The sequence below is a fragment of the Orycteropus afer genome, unplaced genomic scaffold, assembly GCF_000298275.1.
Source record: "Orycteropus afer afer isolate SDZICR_OR568_19922 unplaced genomic scaffold, OryAfe1.0 scaffold00291, whole genome shotgun sequence".
NCBI lineage: Eukaryota > Metazoa > Chordata > Mammalia > Tubulidentata > Orycteropodidae > Orycteropus > Orycteropus afer.
In genome coordinates, this window is record NW_006921878.1 from 1115696 (window position 1) to 1139475 (window position 23780).

At 47.7% G+C, this 23780-nt stretch overlaps 1 protein-coding gene across 1 annotated transcript in view; it reads left to right on the top strand.

The window, feature by feature from the left end:
* The window catches only part of THOP1 (thimet oligopeptidase 1), a 36773-nt gene continuing 12993 nt past the window's right edge, over positions 1–23780 (top strand). Inside the window, exons 1-7 of the mRNA XM_042782326.1 lie at positions 1–114; positions 2416–2510; positions 2557–2677; positions 6980–7295; positions 7402–7512; positions 18232–18444; positions 20708–20856. Coding sequence (XP_042638260.1) covers positions 1–114; positions 2416–2510; positions 2557–2677; positions 6980–7295; positions 7402–7512; positions 18232–18444; positions 20708–20856 — 1119 coding nt within the window. The remainder of the gene's footprint in view (positions 115–2415; positions 2511–2556; positions 2678–6979; positions 7296–7401; positions 7513–18231; positions 18445–20707; positions 20857–23780) is intronic.

A 23780-nucleotide genomic window follows, 5' to 3' on the forward strand; every position in this document is an offset into this window, starting at 1 on the left:
ATGGAGCTGATGACCAGTCCCATCATGGTGAATAACGGCATCCAGCTGGCCAACCACTCAGAACCAGGCCCAGCCAAGTTGACACGCAACAGAACTACCAACATAGCAATGACTGTGAGGATGCCACAGGACCTGGTAGTGTTCTGTTCTGTTGTACACAACGTCTCTATGAGTTGGAAGTGACCAGACAACATCTAACAACATCAATAACATGAGGAAGGTTAGAAGGACCCCTAGGCATCCAGCTAAACCAAAACCAAACTTACTGCTGTCGGATCTGACTCATAGCGACCCCTCCTGGGGTTTCCAAGGCAGCACCATTACACAAGTAAATTGCCTAACCTTCCTTCCAAGGCATGGCTGGTGGGTTAGTACCACTAGCCTTCTGGTTAGCAGTCAAATGCCTTAGGCACTACACCACCAGAGGCATCCAGCTAAAAACTTACAAATCAGTTTTTAACCCAGGCAGTCTGACTCCAGAGCCTAAACTCCAAAACCCCTTTACTTTCCCCATAAGAATAGGGGCACACGCCAAACTTGGCACATGGTTTCAGGGATCTACAGAACCATCACCTGCACACCCCCAGAAAACGCCACGCTGGTGAAGAATCACTGGTCTAGGGCTGGGTTTCTTAACTTCGGCACTGCTGACGGGGGGTCAGACCCTTCTCTGGGGTGGGGCCATCCTGGGCACTGTGGGGTGATGAGCAGCATCCCTGGCCTCCACCTACTTGATGCCAGGAGGACTTCCCCAAGCTGTGACAACCACAAATGTCCCCAGACATCGCCCAGCGTCTCCTGGGAAGAAGGGCAAAATTACCTCTGGTTGACAACCACCATCTAGGGAAAGGAGCAGGAGACAAAGCAAATAATCAAAACTAGAAAAAACAAACAAAAGCCCAGGAAAATCATTTAGCCCATGGGATGCGACTGCATAGATATTATCCAATGGCACTTAATAAAAATAGCCAATCTCTCGTAAGCTCCTGCCAGGTACCAAGCATATGATTAGCTATTTCACATGTATTTAACTCACACAACGACCATGTGGGGCATTTAATTTTACAGTCTCTATTCTAGACAACGCAAAACCAAACCCACTGCCATCAAGGTGATTCCGACGCCTAGTGACCCTATAGGACAGAGCAGAACAGTCCTGTAGGGTTTCTAAGGTTGTAATCTTTATAGAAACAGACTGACTCATCTTTCTCTCATGGAGCGGCTGGTGGATTCAAACCAACCTTTTGGCTCGCAGCTGAGTGCCTTAACCACTGCGCCACTAGGGCTCCTCACTTAGAGACAGGTGGTACAAATGGCTAAGCATTCGACTAATAATTGAAAGGTTGGCAGTGCAAAACCACCCAGCAGCACTGTGTAAGAAAGGCCTGGCAATCTGCTTCTGTAAAGATCACAGGCAAGAAAACGCAATGGCACAAATCCATTCTGTCACACACATGGGTTGCCATGAGTCAGAATCGACTCAACAGAAATGAATTTTTTTCATCAGAGAGCAGAAGGGGTCTTGCCCAAGCTTACCCAGCTAGCGAGTGGGCTGTGGAGCCGGTTCTCAACGCCAGATTGTTCCCAACTCCAGCACAATTCACAAAGACTAAATGTGAAGTAAGACTCAACCACTGCTAAGCCTTTGTACAAGCCCTCGTCTATCCCTCTGCCTTCCGACTGCGGCTTGCACGTTTCTGGGAGGTCTGCCATCAGCACTTCAAATACCAGTCGGGTCACCATGGTGGAGAGGCTTTGGAGGAGTTTCCAGACTAAGACAGACTCGGAAGAAAGGCCTGGTGACCTAGTTCCTAAACATCAGCCAATAAAAGCCCTATGGAACACAACAGAGCACTGTTGGAAGATGGGTCCCTCTGGGTTGGAAGGCACAGTGGCTGCAACAATGGACTCAGGCAGGCGAACGACTGTGAAGCTGGTACAGTCCTGGGCGGCCTTCCGTTCTGATGGACGTGAAATCGCCGTGAGTCTGAGGCAGCGAACAACAGCCCCTCCAAGTGCTCTCAGTCTGTGCTAGGCCCGTGGTTTTAACCCTTCTAAGAATCCACCAAGGCTGGAACTACGATTATACCCGTCTTAAAGAACAGGAAATGGAAGCTCCAAGAAGCTCAGAGGCTTGCCCAGGTCTCCCAGTGGGTGACTGACGAAGCTGGCTTGAGCCTCGACTTGAGTGTGTACCAAGAGGTCCCCGATTCAAACGGACCGCGTTTCCGGACAGGTAATGGAGACGCTAACAGCAGCGAACCCTCATCCACGGACCAATACGCCCCTCGTCCTCGCCCTGGGCCTGCAAATCAGCATTGCTAGGCAGTGGGTTCGAGGAAGCCAGAAAACCACAGCCAGAGTCGCCCTCACGCTGCCCTGCCTCAGTTTACCCTTTGTACCGCCCACTCGCAGACTTCGCGGGATGCGGCGACTCTGGCCCCAGATCTCCGTCTCGTTCCAGGCCCCGAGGCTAAGGAGCCCCGGAAACCTCGAGCCCAAGACGCCAGGTCAGCCTGGTTCGGCGCGGAGTAACCCCCCCACTCACCTCTGAAGCCGCCAAGCCCCGACCCACCGACGGCTGCGCCTGCGCACCGCGGCGCCACCCGGGCCCCGCCCCTCAGCCGCGACGCCTGCGCGGAAGGGGCCCACGCCTAGTGGCGTTCATCCTGCGCAGGTGCGTCAATGTTAGAGCTGGGCGTGGTCGGAAGTGACGGAAATGGAGGCGGGCTCAAGATGGTCGTTAGGGCAACTGACCTCTCTGACCGAATGAAGACGCATTTCAGGACTTGCCCTTTACAACCGGGAGAGAGCGGTGCATTGTGGGACGATGGGGGACTCCAGAAGGACAGCCTAGCCTACCGCGTTTGCTACGCCGGCCACGTGGTGCCAAGACGGCCTGGTAGTGCAGCTGCGTTTGGGTGCCTGCCCGGAACTACACGGGCGCTGTATGAATGGGAAAACTGTTGTCTACTGTCTTTGTTCGTTTATTTCTCCACCCGTTTACCCACAAATGAATTCTTTGATTTACTCAAAGAAGATGTAAAGAATTATGTAAGATGTAAAGGAATATAGAGATAGCAGATCCTTGTGTTCATTTAACAAATACTGCGAACCTACTACCAGGGAATTATCTCCTCTAATTATTTTGTATTGGTAGCATAGTGGCTAAGGCACTTGACTGCTAACCAGAAGGCTGGCGGTTCAAACCCACCAGCCACTCCTCGGAAGGAAGATGGGGCAATCTACTTCCGCAGTGATACTGCCTCGGAAACCCAAGGAGGGGTCGCTATGAGTCGGGTCCGACTTGATGGCATATAACAACAACAACAAACAATTATTTTGTATTGGGAAGACCAACTGTAAAATAGTAAAATCAGTAACCCAGAGTCAGTGTATGAACAGAGCAAGGTGATACTTTGTGGTTTAAAATTAGCAAAGGTGTGTGTCAGGGTTGTATTTTTGCACCATACTTACTCAATCTGTATGCTGAGCAAATAATATGGAAGGCTGGCCTATATGAAGGACGCGGTATCAGGATTAGGGGAAGTCACATTAACAGCCTGCAATATGCAGATGATGCAGGCTTGCTTGCTGAAAGTGAGGAATACTTGAAGCACTTACTGATGAAGATCAAAGAATACAGCCTTCAGTGTGGATTACACCTCAACATCAAGAAAACAAAAATCCTCACAACTGGACCAATAATCATGCTACACAGAGAAAAGGCTGAAGTTGTCAAGGATTTCATTTTCCTTGACTCCATTATCAATAGGAGCTCTGGTAGCATACTTCCTAAGGCACTTGACTGCTAACCAGAAGGCTGGCGGTTCAAACGCACCAGCCACTCCTCGGAAGGAAGTTTGGGCAATCCTACTTCTGTAGTGATACTGCCTCGGAAACCCAAGGAGGGGTCGCTATGAGTCAGGGCCGACTGGACGGCAAACAACAACACCACCACTATAAATACCCATGGAAGCAGCAGGTCAAGAAATCAAATGATGTGTTGTGGCAAAAAACTTCTTTAAAGGATTAGAGAGCAAAGATGTCACTTTGAGGATGAAGGTGGGCCTGACCCAAACTATAGTATTTTTTATTGCTTAATATGTGTGTGAAACCTGGACAATGGGTAAGGAAGATCAAAGGCATCAAGTTGATGCCTTTGAGTTATGGTGTTGGCAAAGAATATTGAATACATAATACTGTGGTAGTTAAAGTTGTGTGTCAACTTGGCTAGTCCTGGTTTTGAGTGGCTGGACAGCTCATTGTAGTTATTCTCCATGATGAGACAGGCAGCCAACTTCATGGTGGAATCTGCCGTGAGCAGTTGAGTAGCTAATTTAGGGATGTGGTTTGCTTCCAGTATATAAGGAGGAGCTTTGAGAATGGTCTACAGCTTTTGGCATGCTTGGACCCAGCATGTAGCCAAGTGTTCCTTCAGCAGCCTGCCATGTTCCTGCTGATCTTGAGACCATCTCTGGATTTGAACTAGTGGCCTGCTGTGTAGTTTGGTAATCTTGGGATTGTGCCATTGTATTTGTCAATTTTGGATTTGTCAGCTTCAGCAGCCAGCAGTTGCCTGATCTAAGAGAAGCTTCCAGCTTCATTGGGCCAGGGGCAAGGGGCAGAGCTGAAGCTCAAGGTCGAGGGGCCTTCACCCAGCCCCTAGAGGTCGGCACTTTGAATTCAGACTTCTAGCCTCCTAAACTGTCAGAGAATAAACCCGTTTGTTAAAGCCATCCCATTTGTGGTATTTATGTTAGAGTGGCACTAGGTAATCAAAACATATACCATGGACTGTCAGAAGAACAAACAAGTCTGTCTTGGGAGAAGTTCAGCCAGAATGCTTTTTAGAAGCGACATCATCTTTTGTACCTTGGTCATGTGATCAGAAGGAACCAGTCCCTGGAGAAGGACATCATCCTTGGTAGAGGGTCAGCGAGAAAAAGGAAGACCCTCAACAGGATGGACTGATGCAGCAGTTGCGACAGTGATCTCAAGAAGTGATTGTGAGAAGCCACACCTGTGGTTTCCAGCCAAACAAAGTACAGGCATGTGAATTAAACATTTACTTCAAGTAGACACACGCCTTGGAGAGAACAACCATGGGAGAAGGAAGGGCTGCTTATGCACAGGGAGACAGCTCAGGGCGCAGAAGAGTATGGAGGGATGGACACTGGGAGGAGGTAACTATGGGGAGGAAGTGGGAGGGGAGCTGTTGTATTGTAAATTTTGGTCAATGACATGAGACAGAGTATATTATGTGAACCGCTGTATGAAAAGTGAATTTACTCTGTAAATCTTCACCCAAATCAAAATAAAATTAAAAAAAAAAAAAAGGAAGTGATTGTGAGGATGGGGCAGGACTGGGCAGTGTTTCGTTCTGTTGTACATGGGGTTGCTATGACTTGGAACCTACTTGATGGCACCTAACAACAACAACAACAACTCTTTACAGAAGGAGGTTGCCACGTCTTTCTCCCACAGAGTGACTGGTGGGTTCAAACCGCTGAACTTTCAGTTAATAGCCAATAACCACTGCACCGCCATGGCTTCTTAGCTAGGAAGGAGGCAATCACAAATTAATACTGACCTAGGCTTTTAAAAAACTATCTATATGGGATCAAATTGACAGCAGCAACTCAAAAAAGTAGACAGGTAGCTTTTGGGAGAGTGAATTTATGTTAATGGTGGAGGAACAATTCAGAGGAGGGTGAAAATGGCTGCACAGCTTGAAGCATGACATGTTTGTCACAGCACTATTCACACTAGCAAAGAGATGGAAACAACCTGAATGTCCATCAATGGAGGAATGGATAACCAAACTGTGGTACATATACACAATGGAATACCACCGTAAAGAATAATGTAGAATCTGAAAAACATTGCATAATGTGGATGATCTTGGAGGACATTAAAAAAAAAAAAAGACATTATACTGAGTGAAATAAGTCAATCACAGAAGGACAAATATTGTATTAGTCCACTATCATAAAAAATCAAGGGATGGTTTGTACATGGAAGGAAACTCTTTGTTGGTTACCAAGAATGGGAGGAGTGGGAAGGGAAAATTCCTAGATAAGCTGAAAAAAAAAAAAAAGTTATATATATATATATATATTCAGAGAAACTGCAGCTCTAGTGGCATAGTGCCTAAGGCATTTGACTGCTAACCAGAAGGCTGGCGGTTCAAACCCACCTGCTACTCCTAGGAAGGAAAGTTGGGCAATCTATTTCTGTAGTGATATTGCCTCGGAAACCCAAGGAGGGATCACTATGAGTTGGATTTGACTGAATGGCAGTGAGTTTGATTTTTGTTTTTTATCGGGGTACGACGGAGGGGAAGAGGGGAAGCTTTTGTTTGCTGGGCATTGAGTTTATGCTAATAGGTGGAGGAATATTTTGAGAAAGGTTAGCAATAATGATGGCACAACATGAAAAATGTCATCTATGTCCCTGAGCTGTAAATGGGGAATTATGTTGACGAATGTCTTGTGTATGTTTTCACAAGAAAATTTGTATATGTACACATACATACATAAATATGCATACACACACACACACACACACACATAAACCGAAGTCATTGCCGTGGAGTCTGATTGGACTTATAGCGACCTCCCCCTTGGGTTTCTGAGGCGGTATCACTCACTACCCAATCTTTCTTAGGCAATCTAGCTCGTCAGTCCTTTAATTGTACACGGAGAAATTGTTGAATTGGTGTGTGTTCTCCTGTGTGTTACTAAAGTTAACAACAAAAATAAGATAAATTATTAAAAAGAGAAAAAAAAATATTGGAGCTAGAAACGCCAAAAAGGTTCACCAACAGGTGCTCAGAGGTGCCAGCCTGGCATGCAGTTTCCACGGACACGCCACTGTGGCTCTGGAGGTGGAAGCCGAGGCTCCGCCCCTCTCACCCTTGAAAGCGAATGACGAGGCCGGGAGGGTGGTGGCGTTTTCATTGCACCAGTCCTCGTAGTGCCTGCTGCCAGGAGGTGTGGGCGGAGTTCGGGCTTGCATCAGTGTACCGCCCTCCGCGCGCACGCACCCTCCCAGGATGCCCTGCGCGTGGCGGGCGGCGGGCGCCTCGGTCTGCGGAGTTCCGTGGCGACTGAGCGAACCGAGGTGTCCGCGGCGGCTTCCGAGGGAACTCAACGCGCACGAGGAGAAGCTAGGGAGCCCCCGGCTCAAACCCGCCCGCCATGAAGCCCCCCGCAGGTATCAGCCGCCCTTCGGCAAACGCAATTCCCCTTCCCCTTCCCCCGGGTGCCCCCTAGACCCTCGGGCCTCCGGCGGTAGCGATTTGGCGTTAGACCTGAGCCCAGTGACCCTAGAGTGACCCTGGGCCAGGGCGAAATGTGAGCCCGAGATCTCCGCGCTCTCATTTGCCGAATGTCCCAGCGCTTCATTCATTCCGCAAACTTGATTCCAAGAACGGCCCAGGCCGGGAGTGGACCCTGGGGTCACAGACCCGGTCCTTGTACTTTCAGAGTTCTAGCTCGGAGGCAGATGGTAAACAAGGGAGCAAATAAAACTCCACGTGGCAGTATTATGGAGTCTGGCAGGGCAGGTGGTGGTCATGGAGGGCTTCCTGGAGGAAGTGACTTTTGAGCCTAGAGTTAAATGAGGAGAACTACTCTGCCAGGATTTAGTGGGGGGTGTGGGCACGGGCCTGGATGTGGGAACAACAGTAACCTGTTTGGAGAACAAGAAGTCAGTTTGAGTAGACCATGTTTGTTAAGCTCACAGAGCCTTAAGGCCATGGGCGTGGTGGTGGTGGTTTTCATTAAGGGAGTGACAGTGACCTGATTTATGTTGGGAAGTCACCCAAGTTGTTGTGTGGTGCCTTGTGACTTTACAGAAGCAGATTGCCTGGCCTTTCTTCTGAGACATCCCTGGGTGGTTTTGAACTGAGAATGTTTTAACTAGTACTTGAGTGCTTAGCTGTTTGCTTCACTCAGAGACTACTGCTTTGATTGCTGTTAGGTGCAGTCAAGTCAATTACAACCCATAGCACTCTACATATGATGCAATGAAACACTGCCTGGTCCTGCACCATCTTGCCTTCTTGCTAGTATCCTTGAATTTTTTCTTCCCCTCCTACACCCTTGTCCATTCCATCCTCTGCTCTTACTCTTAACAGATTGCTCCGATGATGCTAATGAGAAGTAGGGTATTCAGGAAGGTAGGAATATTGTCTACCTTGTTTGTTGCCAGGTCTTCAGCTCAGAGACCTGTTCTTGGATGTCAGTCTGTGACCATTTATTGAATGAATGGAGGTGCTCAGCTTCTTTTAATCCCATGTCCTCTGGGATGTTTTTCTTGCCAGTTACAGCTCACACACATCCTCATCTTTCCTGAGACCCTGAAACTATCTTTGCTACCACCTTTAACATAGATCCTATATAGATCTAGTGGCACAGTGGTTAAAGCATTTGGCTGTTAGCCAAAAGGTTGGTGGTTTGAACCCACCAGCTGCTCTGTGGGAGAAAGATTCAGCAGTCTGCTTCTGTAAAGATTGACACCTTTGGAAATCCCATGGGGCAGTTCTACTCTGTCCTAAAGGATTGCTAGGAGTTGGAATGGACTCAGTGGCAGTGAGTTTGGTTTTATAGATCCACAGTCCCTTGTCTACAGTTCTGAAACCCCAAATACTCTGCACCCTAAAGAGTTTTCCCTAAGTTTGCAGCAAAGTCATTTGGCCAGAAAATTCATTTGTATTGACTTGTTCTTGTTGTTGGGGAGCTGTTGAGTCAATTCTGACTTATGGTGACCCCATATGACAGAGAACCCGTAGGGTTTTGTGGGCTGTGATCTTTATGGGAGTAGATCACTATCTCTTTGTCCTGTGGAATGACTAGTAGGTTTGAACTGTTGACCTATCGGTTAGTGGCCAAGTGCTTAACCGTTGTGCCACCAGGGCTCCTGAATTGACTTAGAGCTGTTCTTTTTACCACTTAGCGTATATCAGTGGTTCTCAATTGGGGTGATTGTGCTTCCCCGCCCGCCTGTGGCCCAGGGGACACTGCGTAATGTCAGGAGACATTCTTGGTTGTCACGACTGGGGAGCACTACTAGCATCAAGTGGATGGAGGCCAGGGATGCTGCTTAACACCCTACAATGCAGTGCACAGGATGCTCTCACCCCGAGAACAATCCAGCCCATGTCAGTAGTGCTGAGATTGGGGAACCTTGGTGCATATAGGCCCACATTGCTGTGCTGAGAATCATCTGCTTGATTTCAGGGTGCTAACTCAGCCCCCTGGATGTCACGTAATGTATGGTAGGCGTGACACATTAGCTTTCTAAAATCAAAGGAAATCTGAAACATCCAGGGCCCCAAGGGTTTTTGGCTAAGAGATTATAGCCTGAAATAATAATGGCTGTCACTTGAAAAACCAGTTGCCACTGAGTGTTTAGAGCCCCTGGGTAATGCAAATGGCTCATAGGCTTGGCTGCCGACCGAAAGGTTGGAGATTCGAATGTGCCCAGAGGTACCTTGGAAGAAATACCTGGTGAGCTACACCCAAAACACCCAAACCTGTTGCCATTAAGTTCATTCTGATTTACAGCTACCCTTTGGACACTATAGAACTGCCCCAGTTTATAAGGCTATAAATCTTTTTTAAAAAAAAAAAACATTTTTATTGTGGTTTGGCTGAAAGTATACAGAGTAAATTTGTTTTCTTTGTAACACTTTATGTATACTTTGTTTCATGACATTAGTTGTAATCCAATCAGTGTAACAGCATTCTTCCCATTTCTTTCCTGAGTTCCCGGTTTCCATTTGTCCTTCTTTCCTGCCCTCTGAGCTTTGTTCATGGGTAAATGCTGCCCTTTTGGTCTCATCTGGTTAATTTTTCTTAGGAATATGTTCCTTGTGGGTGTTATTGTTTGCTTCACAGGCCTATATGTTGTTTGGCTGAAAGGTGATCCCCGGGGGTGGCTTCAGTTCCAGGTTTGAAGGATGTTAAGGGCCATAGTCTTGTGAGTTTCACTAGTCTTATCAAAAGTAAGTCAGGTGTTTGTTTATGATTTTGAAGTTTGGTCTACATTTTTCTCCCATTTTGTTTAGGACCTTCTCTGTTCCTAATCAGAATGGTCAGTAGTGGTAGCTGGGCACCACCTAGTTCCTTCTGATCTCAGGCTAGCTGAGGCTGTGGTTCATGTGGTCCACTAGTCCTGTGGCCTAATTGTTTCCTTGAGTCTTTGATTTTCTTCACTCTTGCTCCAGATGGAAAGAGACCTCTAGTTACATCTTAGATGACCTCTCACAAGCTCTGAAGTTCCCAGTTGCTACTCACCAGAGTAGAATGTAGAACATTGTCTTTGTGGACTATGTCGTGCCAGTTGACCTAGATGTCTCCTGAGACTGTGGTCCTAAGCTCCCAAGCCCAGTGACTCATCCTCTGAAGGTGTTTGGTTATGGCTAAGGAGCTCTGGTAGTGTAGTGCCTCAGGCATTTGACTGCTAACCAGAAGGCTGGTGGTTCAAACCCACCAGCCACTCCTTGGAAGGAAGTTTGGGCAATCTACTTCGTAGTGATACTACCTGAGAAACCCAAGGAGGGGTCGCTATGAGTCAGGTCTGACTCGACGGCACATAACAATACAAAAACAAGAAGTTTTCAGGACTTTACCCTCTGTAAGTTCTGCTATGTACATGGATATGTTTACAGCACATACAAGTATGTATGTAGAAATACCTTGTGCCAAACTTATATATACTCATGGGTGTACTCCCATAGCCCATCCCACACCTGTTCAGCTTGCACATCTACTTATGTCTCCACTCTCTAGTTATTGTTTGTTATTGCAGGATTTTGTATGTAATGGTATTTACAGTGAGGCTGTAAATCTTCATGGAAGCAGACTGCCACATCTTTCTCCAACAGAGCAGCTGGTGGGTTCAAACTGCCAGTCCTTCAGTTGGCAATCTAGTGCTTTAACTAATGTGCCACCAGGGCTCCTGCCTAGAGCTCTACTTCCCAAACAGTCAACTATTCACAGACCCTATGCAGCCCAGCTCTTCTCTTCTTTGACACACATGGGGTCACCATGAGTTGGAGCCCATGCCATGGTAACTGGTCACTGATTGCTGGAGGCATTCACAGGGCCAGATATTATCCCTCCCAAGAGTCACAGGTAGTTCTAGACGCTGTGGTCGGTATCGCTCCCACCTGAGAGACGGTAATCTTCTTGCTGTGATTCCACAGCTACTAGGTGGCAGAGGTGGGGTCCAAGCACAAGCTGTTAGCCTGTGGCTGCCACACTCTTAGCTAGTATATTCTACTCCCCAACCTTCCTCTCCCCTTCCCAGGACTCCACCCTGCCCCGAGTTCAAACCCTTCATCACTGTCCACACCAGTGCCTGGCAGACTGCAGCCCACCTGTTTTTGCACAGTCCATGAGCTAAAAATAGTTTTGAGACAGGGAAGGGACTGGATGTGGCCTGCAAAGCCTAAATTTTCTGGTCCCTTACAGAACAGGTCTACATGGTACAGACCCCCCTGAATTTTGCCAACTTCTCTGACCTCAGCCACACTGGCTTTCCTTAGAAGACATGCTTCAGGCCTTCCTACAGGTTGTTCCATTGGTTTCGACCACCACTCAGCCTTTAACTCTCCCTTCCACAGAGGACCAGGGCGGGGGTGAGGCCCCTGATACGCTCCCACAGCACCTGGGCTTCTTGACTGGCTGCCCCATCCAGAATTCCTTGTTGGCTTAGTGGTGTGGGCGGTGTGTTCTCTCGGCTAGGTGTGGGGCAGGAAACGAACCAGGGAAGGGGCAATACCTCTTATGCCCCCTCTTCCTCTCTGGGCTACACTGGCTCTGGAGACCCACATTCAGTAAATATCTGGGGGGTCTTTGCTGCTGCCTGGGACCTGTGTTTGGTGTCTTTAGGGTAGGGTTTTTTAACAGCTGCACTGTGAACATTTAGGGCTGGATCCTTCTCTGGGTGGAGGGTTGTCAAGTGTACTATATGGTATTGAGCAGCATCCCTGGCCTCCACTCACTCCGTGCCATTCGTAGCCCCCCAGTCATGACAACCACAAATGTCCCCAGACATTGCCTCCTATTCCCTGGAGACAAAATCACCTTGAGTGGGAACCCCTGGGTTAGAGGAATCCATTCATCACCCTCAAGAGACTTTGTGTCTTGGCATGGGGGAGATATCTGACCTCCTCTAACTTTACAAAGGAGGGGAAGATCAAGATCAACAGCCCAAGGCTGGTTGCTGTGAGGCGGAGGTCAGACATGCCTGACCCTCCAGCCATTGTACTAGTTCTGACACGAACTGTCCCTGTCACGACACTCTGCTTCTCTGCTGAGTCCAGCAATTCATTGGAATAACCACCCAGAACTCACAAAGCCAGGACACCAGCCGCAGATGTCATGGTGGGCTTCTGAATCAGCACTCAGGGTACAGCTCTCCAGTCAGGACAGCCTCTTCTCAGCTGTGCCTGCAGGAATGCCGCTCTCTGGCCCTCTGCCTTTTGGCCCTGCAGCTCCTTGGTCTCTGCCCTGCTTGGGCAAGTGTTACAGAGCTCTTCTAGCTCTGCTTATAAGTGCCCAGAGGTACCACTCTCCACCAGTAAGCCTCACCCCAGAGATGCTCAGCTCTAGCTCCATGGGTTGTAAACTTAGCCCCACTCGATGCCCAGACGCACCCTACTCAGCTAGCAAGCCTCTTTATTTGTTTGTTTATTTTATTTTTATTGTGATCTAGGTGAAAGTTTACAGAGCAAATTCATTTTCCGTACAGCAGTTCATTGCTGTCTGGCTGGACGCTATGCCACCAGTATTTCAAATACCAGCAGGGTCACTCATGGTGGACAGGTTTCAGCAGAGCTTCCAGACTGAGACAGACTTGGAAGAAGGAAGGAGCCATCCACTTCTCAAAGAATTGGCCAGTGAAAACCTTATGAATAGCAGTGAAATACTGTCTGATATATTACTGGAAAATTTTATGAATAGCCCTAAAACATTGTCCAATATAGTGCCAGAAGATGAGCCCCTCATGTCGGAAGGCACTCAGAATATGAGTAGAGCTAACCTTAATGATGTGGATGGAGTAAACCTTTTGGGACCTCCATTTGTTGATGTGGCAAGACTCAAAATGGGAAGAAACAAACAGCTGTAGACATCTATTAATAATCAGAACATGGAATGTATAAAATAGAACTCTAGAAAAATTGGAAGTTGTTAAAAATGAAATGGTATGCTTAAAGATCAATATCCTAGGCATTAGTGAGCTGAAATGGACCAGGACTGGCCATTTTGAATCAAGACAACCATATGATCTATTGTGCTAGGAATGACAAATTGAAGAGGAATGGTGTGGCATTCATCGTCACAAAGAATGTTTCAAGATCTATCCTGAAGTACGATGCTGTGAGTGATAGGATAATATCCATATGCCTACCAGCCACTCCTTGAAAGGAAGATTGGTCAATCTACTTCTGTAGAGATACTGCCTTGGAAACCCAAGGAGGGGTCACTATGAGTCAGAGACTCAACAACAACATAAGGAAGACCCGTTAATACTACTGTTACTCAAATTTATGCACTAACTGCCAAAGCCAAAGATGAGAAAATTGAAGATTTTTGCCAACTTTTGCAGTCTGAAATTGACCAAACATGCAATCAAGATGTGTTGATTATCACTGGTGATTGGAATGCAAAAGTTGGAAATGAAGAATCACCCGTAGGTGGAAAATACAACCTTAGTGACAGAATTAACTCTGGAGATCACGTGATAGAATTTTGCAAGACCAATAACTTATTCATTGCAAATACTTTTTTCTTTTTTTTGCGAATACCTTTTTTCAGCAACACAAACAACAGCTATACACATGGACTTTGTCAGATGGAGTACACAGGAATCAGATAGACTATATCAGTGGCAAGAAGTGATGGAAAAGCTCAATATCTTCAGCCGAAACAAGACCAAGAGCTGACTGTGGAACAGACCATCAGTTGTTCATATGCAAGTTCAAGTTGAAGCTGAAGATCATTAAAATAAGTCCACGAGAGCCAAACTTTGATGCATTGAACACCAGCGACCGAACACCAGAGGAACTGTGGGATGACATCAAGAATATCATTCATGGGAAAAAAAGGGGAGGGCCAGGTTTGCTGGTCCAATAGAGCCTGGTGGAACCATTGAGACTATGGCCCCTAGTTGCCTTTCAGGTCCGGAATTGAACCCACACAGCCGAGCAAAAGACAGGCATATGAGTTGAACATTTACTTAAGGTAGATACAATCCTTGGAGAGAACAATCATGGGAGAAAGAAGGGCTGCTTATGCACCGGGAGACAGCTCAGGGGGCAGGAGTGTATGGAGGGATGGACACAGGGAAGAGGTAATTATTGGGAGAAAGTGGGAGGGGAGCTGTTGCATTGTGGTAAATTGTGATCAATGTCATGAGACAAAGTGTATGTGAACTGCTGTATGGAAAGTGAATTTGCTTTGTAAAATTTCACCCAAATCACAATAAAAATATATATATATAAATTAAAAAAGAAAAGAGTATCATCCATGAAGAAAGCAAAAGGTCACTAAAAAGACAGGAGAGGAAGAAAAGACCAAAGTGGATGTCAGAAGAGACTCTGAAACTTGCCCTTGTACAGAGAGTAGCTAAAGCAAATGGAAGAAATGACCAGATGAGAGAGCTGAACAGATTTCAAAGAACAGCTCAAGAAGACAAAGTCAATTATTATAATGAAATGTCCAAAGACCTGCAGTTAGAAAACCAAAAGGGAAGAACACGCTCAGCATTTCTCAAGCTGAAAGAGCTGAAGAAAATATTCAGGCCTCGAGTTGCAATATTGGAAGATTCTATGGGCAAAATATTGAATGATATTTTATTCTTTTGCAGGAAACAGCAAAAGAAGATGGAATACACAGAGTCACTGTACCAAAAAGAATTGGTTATTGTTCATCCATTTCATGAGGTCGCATATAATTAAGAGCCAATGGTATTGAAGGAAGAAGTCGAAGCTGCACTAAAGGAATTGGCAAAAAATAAGGCTGGAGGAATTGATTACCCATTGAGATGTTTCAACAAGTGGATGCCATGCTGGAGGCACTCACTCAGCAGTGCCAAGAACTTTGGAAGACAGCTACCTGGCTAACTGACTGGAAGAGATCCGTATTTGTACCCATTCCAAAGAAAGGTGATCCCACAAAATGTGGAAATCATTGAACCATATCATTAATGTCACACACACAAGTAAAATCTTACTGAAGGTAATGCAAAAATGGTTGCAGCAGTATATTGACAGAGAACTTCCAGAAGTGCAAGCTGGATTCAGAAGAGGAAGTGGAATGAGGGATATCATTTCATCATTCAGAAGAGGAAGTGGAATGAGGGAGCTTGGCTCAAATTAAAGAATACCAGAAAGATGTTTAGTTGGGTTTTGTTGACTATGCAAAAGCATTTGATTGTGTGGATCATAACAAATTATGAATAACATTGAGAAGAATGAGAATTCCAGAACACTTGATTGTGCTCTTGAGGAATCTGTACATAGACCAGGAGACTGTCGTTCGAACAGAACAAGGAGATACTGCATGGTTTAAAATCAGAAACGGAGTGCATCAGGGTTATATCCGTTATCCACACTTGTTCAATCTGTATGCTGAGGAAATAATCCGAGAAGCCGGACTACATGAAGAAGAACCTGGCTTCAGGATTGGAGGAAGATTCATTAACAACCTGTTTACGCAGATGACATAACTTTGCTTGTTGAAAGTGAGGATGACTTAAAGCACTTACTGATAAAGATTAAAGACTTCATTCAGTCTTCGGTATGGATTACATTTCAACATAAAATGAGAATCCTCACAACTGGGCCAATAAGCAGCATCACAATAAATGGAGAAAAGATTGAAATTGTCAAAGATGGCATATTACTTGGTTCCACAATCAACACCAATGGAAGCAGTAGTCAAGACATCAGATGACGTTTACCAAAATAGAAACCCAAACTCACTGCCGTCAAGTCATTTCTGACTCATACTAACCCCTCCTTGTGTTTCCAAGGTGGTATCTCTATAGAAGTAGATTGCCCAGTCTTCCTTCTGAGGAGTAGCTAGTGGGTTTGAACTGTTAGCCTTCTGGTTAGCAGTCAAATGCCTTAGGCACACCACCAGAGCTCCCGTATAACACTGGGAAAATCTGCTGCAAAAGACCTCCTTAAAGTGCTGAAGAGCAAAAATACCTCCTTGAAGATTAAAATGCGCCTAACCCAAACCATGGTATTTTCAGTCGTCTCATGTGCATGTGAGAGCTGGACAACGAACAAGGAAGACCAGAGAAGAGTTGATGCTTTTGAGTTGTGATGTTGGAGAAGAATACTGAAAGTACCATGGATGCCAAAAGAACTAACAAATCTGTCCTGGAAGAAGTGCAGCTGGAATGTTCCTTGGAAGCGAGAATGGCCAGGCTTTGTCTCACCTACTTTGGTCACATTAGAAGGGATCATTCCCTGGAGAAAAATATGCTTGGTAAAGTGAAGGGACAGAGAAGAAAGGGAAGGCCCTCAACAAGATGGATTGATACAGTGGCTGCAACGATGGGCTCAGGTATAGCAAGGATTGTGAGGTTGGCACAGGACTAGGCAGTGTTTCATTCTGTCACTATGAGTACTTAGGGTCACTGTAACTTGGAGGCAACTTGATGGCACCTAACGACAGCAACAACAACACAGCAGTTCATGCACATTTGTTTCATGGCATTAACTACAATACCCCACAGTGTAACAGCTCTTCCCTCTTCCTCCCCATAGTTACCTCTTCCCTGTGTCCTTCCCTCCTGTGCACTCCTGTCCCCCAAGCTATCTCTCTGCAAACACTGACCTTCTTTTCTCCCATGATTGATTGCTTCAAGGAGTGTATCTACCAGATGTAAATGTTCACCCCATATGTCTGTCTGTCGTTCGGCTGGAAACCGCAGGAGTGAGTTCACTTCCAGAACTTAAGGGTAACTAGGGGCATAGTCTAAGGGGTCTCACCAGGCTCTATCAGACCAGCAAACCTGGTCTTTTAATGACTTTGAGTTTTGTTACACAATGTTCTCCTACTCTATCCGGGATCTCCTGCACTGATCCCTGTCTGGGCACCATATAGTTCTCCTGGTCTCATGGTCATATAGGCTGAGGATTTTGCAAGGTATCTAGTCCCCTGGACTAGTTATTCCATGTGTCTTTGGTTTTCTTCATTTTTCTTTGCTCTGAACAAGGAGAGACTCGTTGCATTTAGCTGGCTGCTTGCAAGCTTTTAAAGCTCCAGTCGCTACTCACCAAAGTAGGATGTAGAACAATCTTTTTGTGTAGTATGTTATGCCAGTTGATGCTCAGCTTTCTTGATCCATGGGTCCAGAAACCCATCGTGGCATCTCCTGCCTGTCTCCTGGCTCCGTTGCCTCTGCTGTTGTCGCTTCTCACCATCACTCGTCTCTCCAGCGTTACAGCTCTCTCTCTCTGTCTCCTGGGTCAAGGAGGCTTCCAGTGCAGGCACCCTAGGTCCAAAGGACATGCTCTGTTCCCTTCTCTTCTTGGTGGTAGTCAGGCTCCCACTTGCTGCCTCTGGGATGGTTCGTGTTAAGCCTAGTGGGATGGTAGAACTTACCAATCCCTTGTATAGGGTTTCATACACCTTATTTGCATGGTCCCACACCCCCTAAGAGTGCCATGCACCTATTTACATTGTTAGCAAGCTATCCAGCCCCTTGGTGGGTCACAAGCACCTCACGTTTGTATAGTCCCACCCGGTCATTTGTTGCACGTTACAAAGACTGTGACTAAAAGGGTCATAATAAGTAAGTCACTGCACCACACAGTCCCCATAATCTGAACTACTGACATCCTAGGAGGCTGTACACATTTAAATCCACAAGCTGAGTGTGGGGAAGGAGAGGAGGGGGATCACAGAAGCTGGAGGGTCACCCTGGTTTATACTGGCTAACCCATTGACGACACCAGTAACATCCTCCCCCAGTTGTGACAATCATAAATATCTCCAGACATCACCCAGTGTCCTCCGAGGTAGAGTCGCCCCAGGTGAGACCCCCACCTCTAGAGGAGTGACCTGTGTGCCCCCCACAAAGCCCTGGCCTTACTAATCTGGGTGGCAGAATGAGTGGCTCCCCGATCCCCCTTTCCTGTGGCCCTAATTTTGGCCTTGGGGCAGACCCATGAGGCCTTCTCTCTTCCCCTCTGTGCAGACTGTGCAGGTGACGTCCTGGATGTGGCATCTCCGTGCTCTGTAGTGAACTACCTGCGCTGGGACCTGAGTGCCCAGCAGATCCAGGAGCTCACCAGGGAGCTCATGGAGAAGACAAAGCACGTGTACGACCAGGTGGGCGCCCAGGCGTTTGAAGACGTGTCATACGAGAGTACACTCAAGGCCCTGGCTGACGTAGAGGTGTCCTACACAGGTAAGTCCAGGCTGGGAGCTGCCTGTGGCTCAATGGCTTCTGGCACCAGGGGAAGCCGTGTGACCTGGTGGAAGGGCTTAGCATCGGAGCCGCATGGGGCTGGCTCAGGCCCCGCCCCTCACTGTGTCTAGCTGCTGCTAGAGACTGCTGTCAGCTGCTGTTGAGTTGGCCCTGAGGCCCGGCAACCTCCCGCCGCATGGAATGAAAGCTGTGCGGTCCTGTGCCATCCTCGCGATCGGCTGCACATCAGACCATTGTGGTCAATCAATAGGGTTTTCAAGGTCCAGTAGTTTCTAGATACTCGGCCCTGACTGGGGGGGACTCGGCTTTCTAGACTGTTGGAATTGAAGGTGATCCACCTCCTCCCCATTGCAAATGCAGTGAGTGGTCCGTGTAGAGGAGCCTGGCAGGTGGCCGTTGCTGAGAGGGGTCCAAGAAATGTCAGTGCCCTGCCTGCAGCTTGTGCCTTTTCTTGGCTCTAGCACTCGGGGCCTGATCAGTTGCGACAGCTGAGAACCTGGACTGGGAAACTCTGTCTAAATCTTCACACCTACGTGTGAGCTCCGGTTTCAGCCCCAGCCCCACATCCTTTTTGACCTCCTTCCCTGGAGAATATTTATTTTCTCTCAACTGCTGACCTTGGCCACTTTCTGTTCTCTCCTGTCACCCCCCCCCCACACACACACACTGCTTTTAACCAGTGCCGTCAGGTGACCTCAGCACCCCTGTCAGAGTGTCCTGAGGCTGCCGAGCAAAATGCCACAAACTGGGCAGCTTCAAACTGCGGAAGCTTGTTCCCTCAGTTCCGGGTGCCGAAAGTCTGAAAGGTGTGAGCCAGGCCGCACTCCTCAGAAGGGTCCGGGGTGCATCTGTCCTCGCCTTTTCAGCTTCTAGAGGTTCCCTGTATCACCCCAACCTGTGCCTCGTCTTCACTTGGCTGCCGTCCCTCTCTGTGTCTCTTTCCACATTTCCCTCTACTTACCAGCGACACCAGGCATGGGATTAGGGCCCACCCCACATCCAGAATGACCTCACTCTAATGAATTACATCTACAGAAGGCCTGTCTCCAGAGCAGGCCCCGTCTGTGGTTCTGGTAGACCTGGATCCCCTCAGCTGCATCCTTCTCTCTGTGTGCCTTCTCTCATGGGGAAGCCATCGATGACAGTTCTTTCCACAGGAACTGGGGTACACGAGGCTGAGAGACATCTTGCCTTGGAGAACTCTAAGCAAGGAAGGCCCCCCCAAATCTCTAGCAGAACTGTGTTCTGAGAACCTTTACACGTCCTTGGGTCCTGGCTGCATGGCCTTGAGACTTGGTGTGGTAGTGCACTGCTCCTGGGCCACACTGTCCAGGCTGCCGGGTTCATTCTCACGTGGAGCAGGGTGTGTGCACGCCCAGCACAAGGCTACAGTCCAGGAAGCTGAGTCCCGGCCTGCCTCCTGTGCTTGGCACGGCTCAGGCGGGGTTGTCAGCCTGAGCCTCAGTTTCTCCACCTGTCTAGTAGGGTGCCTCTCCTTCCTTGTTCATGAGGTGTCATGAGCAGTAACTCCCACTGTTGAGCGGAGCTTCCAGACTCAGACAGACTAGGAAGGAGGGTGTGGCCAGGTCCACGTCTGAGAAAAAACTGGCCACTGAAATCCTTACAGATAGCATGGAACCGAGCTGGAAGATGAGGCCCTCAGGTCGGAAGACGCTCAGAATAGGACTGGGGAGGAACTGCCCCTCAAAGTAGAGTTGACAGTGATGTGGGAGGAGTAGTTTTTGGGACTTTTCGTTTGCTAATGGGGCACTGACTCAAAATGGGAAGAGACAACTGAACCTCCCCACCATGGGTGATCCTCCTGGTATTTGAAGGACTGGTGGCATAGCTCCCAGACTCACATGCAAACCACAGTACAGCACACTGACAGACGAATGGTGGAATGCTTTTATAGCCCTCCATTAAACAGAAAGCTTGGCTGCTCTGTGAATGATAAACAAGCTTGTAAGTTTAAAAGCAAACCGTGCCCAGCATGGCACTCATTCTGTAGTTGAGTGCCACCAGCCTCTCTCAGCAGTCTTTCTCTGGGACGTTCCTTCATTCATGTGGCCGCTTGCAACCTGGAAGGTGTAGGCTGCTCTTTCCACTCCCATGTCCCAGTGCCCAAGATCATTCACCAGACGAATAGACAGGTTATTGGGGCTTTGGTGGGCTCTAGCCAGGCTCCATCCAGGGCCCATTTTCATGCCTGTCTCATTATCTTGCCTGTTTCATGTTTCAGTTCAGAGGAATATCCTTGATTTCCCCCAGCACGTCTCCCCATCCAAAGACATCCGAACTGCCAGCACGGAGGCAGACAAGAAGCTGTCAGAGTTTGACGTGGAGATGAGCATGCGGCAAGACGTGTACCAGAGGATTGTCTGGCTGCAGGTGAGGGCGCGTGCAGGGCGCGGCTAGCACATGCGGGTGGGGAGGACCCACGGCACGAGGCCAGCCGCTGAGCCCACTGATAAAACCTCTTCAGAGAGTATCACATACTTAAGGCTGCTCAGGCCTCTCACACATCCACCGCCTCATGATGCACCCGTCCTGGGTCGCTCGGGGACAGGGCTCGTCCCACACGCCCTCACCTATGTCGCCACGACACAGACACTGCACAGGGAGGGGGGCTTTAGAAGACAGTCCCGCAGGCTGGGCACCCACGTCAGCTCTAGCATGGGGATCGTGTGGGCCTCTCTCCTGGTGTCTGGGGTCTGCTGCTGCTCCTGGGTGCTCCTCAGCTTGTACATGATCCTCAGGTGACGCCTGTCTTCCCCTCACGGGTCTCTGTGTCCGATCGGCTCCTTTTATAGCTCAGGAGGGCCTAGGTTTGGGGCCCATCCTGCTCTGTTACCACCTGCAGATGGGGCTGGGGAGCCACCTGACCTTCTCTGCCTTGGGGAGTGGGGTGGATCCCAGTAACCCAAGGCTGATTCCTGCAAGGCAAAGGTCAGACATGCTGCTACCGTCTTAACTTTTTTTTTGTTTTAAACCAATTCTGACACCAGATGTCCCTTCCACAACATTCTCTTCTCTGTTGAGTTCAGTAGTTCATTGCACTGGCCACACAGAATTCATAGACAATACTTATGATTATGGGGCTTATTAGGGAAATAACAGGTTACAAATCATGATTAAGAACAACCTAGGATACAGTTCTTCCATCAGGGCAACCTCCCCTCACCTGTATCTGACGGTTTCTCTCTGGCCCTGGGCCTGCCCTCTAACCCACTCCAACATGTATTACAAAGCTCTTCTAGCTCCGCAGATAAATGCCCAGAGGCCTCCTACTCCGCCATCAAGCCTCCTGCCTGAAGGCACTCAGCTTTCTCGCTCTGTGGACCGGAAAGCCCCTGCTGTGTCAGGTTCACGCCTCAGCTCTGCTGCCGCCATTTCTCCATCACTGCTGCTCACCGCCTCTGGTGTCACAGCTCTGTCTCCTGGGTCCAGGAGGTTCAGTGCCAGGATTTTGGGTCCAAAGGCTATGCTTCATTCTTGGCTCTTCCTTCCCGATAGTAGTGAGATCGACCTCTGGGATGGGTCATTTTAAGCCTAGCGGATGACAAAACTGACCAGTCCCCGTGTTAGGGTTCCATATACCGTATTTCTATGGTCCCACTCCCACAAGCCACCACTCGTTTGGCAGTTTGTCATACTATGTTGGCTTCTGTTTTGCTGTGATGTTGGAAGCTATGTCACAGGAATTTCAAATACCAGCAGGGTCACCCATGGTGGACACATTTCAGTGGAGCTTCCAGACTAGGAAGAAGGACTTGGCCAGGTCCACTTCTGAAAAAATTGACAACTGAAAACCTTAGAATAGCAATGAAACATTGTCTCATGTAGTTACAGAAGAAGAGCCCCTCACATTGGATGGCACTCAAAATACGACTGGGGAAGAGCCGCCTCCTCAAAGTAGAGTCGACCTTAATGACGTGGATTGAGTAAAGCTCTTGGGACCTTTATTTGCTGATATGGCACAACTCAGAATGATAAGAAGCAGCTGCACATGTGCATTGATAATCGAAACGTGTAAAGTACAAAATGTGAATCTAAGAAAATTGGAAGTTGTCAAAAATGAAATGGAATGCATGAAAATCGGTATCATAGGCATTAGTGAGCTGAAGTGGACTGGTATTGCCCATTTTGGTCATATTGTTATATGGTCTTCTATGCCAGCAATGACAAATTGAAGAGCAATGATGTGTCACATTTGTCGTCAGAAAGAGCATTTCAAGATCTCTCCTGAAGTACATTGCTGTCAGTGATAAGATAATGTTCTGGTTACCTAATGCCGCTCTGATAAGAATATACCACAAACGGGATGGTCTTAACAAACAAGAGTTTATTCTCTTATAGTTTGGAGGCTTTAAGTCCCAGTTCAAAGTGCCAGGCTCTAGGGGCTGGGTGAAAGCCCCTCGACCTTGGGCTTCAGCTCTGCCTCCTGCTCCTGGCCCACTGGAGCTAGAGGCGTTTCTTCACTCAGACAGCTACTGGCTGCTGAGGCTGACAAGCCCAAGGTTGACAAATAAAAGTTAAATCCATTGTAAGTCTCAAGGTCAGCAGAGCATGGCAGGCTGCTGAACAATGACACGGTTATACACAGGGTCCAAGAATGCCATGAGCTAGATACTATCCCCAAGGCTGCTGCTTATATACAGGAAGCAGAACACATCCCAAAGGCAGCTACTCAGCTGCTTGCGGTAGCTCCCATCATGGAGCTGATTGCCAGTCTCATCATGGGGAATAACTACCACCAGCAGCCCAGCCACTCAACCAGGCCTAGCCAAGTTGACATAAAAATTTAAGTACCACAGGTAATACCCATACACCTACAAGGAAGACCAGTAAATACCACTATTATTCAAATTTACCCACCAACTACTAATGCTGAAGATGAAGAAATTGAAGATTTTTTCCAACTTCTGCAGTCTAAAATTGACCAAATGTGCAATCAAGATGTATTGATAATTACTAGTGATTGAAATAAGGAGCTCTGATGGTGCAGTGCCTAAGGAATTTGGCTGCTAAGCAAAAGGTTGGCAGTTTGAACCCACCAATTGCTCCACAGAAGAAAGAGGAGGCAGTTTACTTCAGTAAAGATTTACAGACTTATAGAGCAGGTCTAGTCTATTCTATAGGGTCACTGAGTCAGAATCACCTCTATTGTAGTGGGTTTGGTTTTTGGCGTGGTGATTGAAATGTGTAAGTTGGAAACCAAGGAGAAGCATCAGTAGTTGGAAAATAGAGCCTAGTTGATAGAAATGATATAGGACATTACATGATAAAATTTTACAGAACCAATGACTTATTTG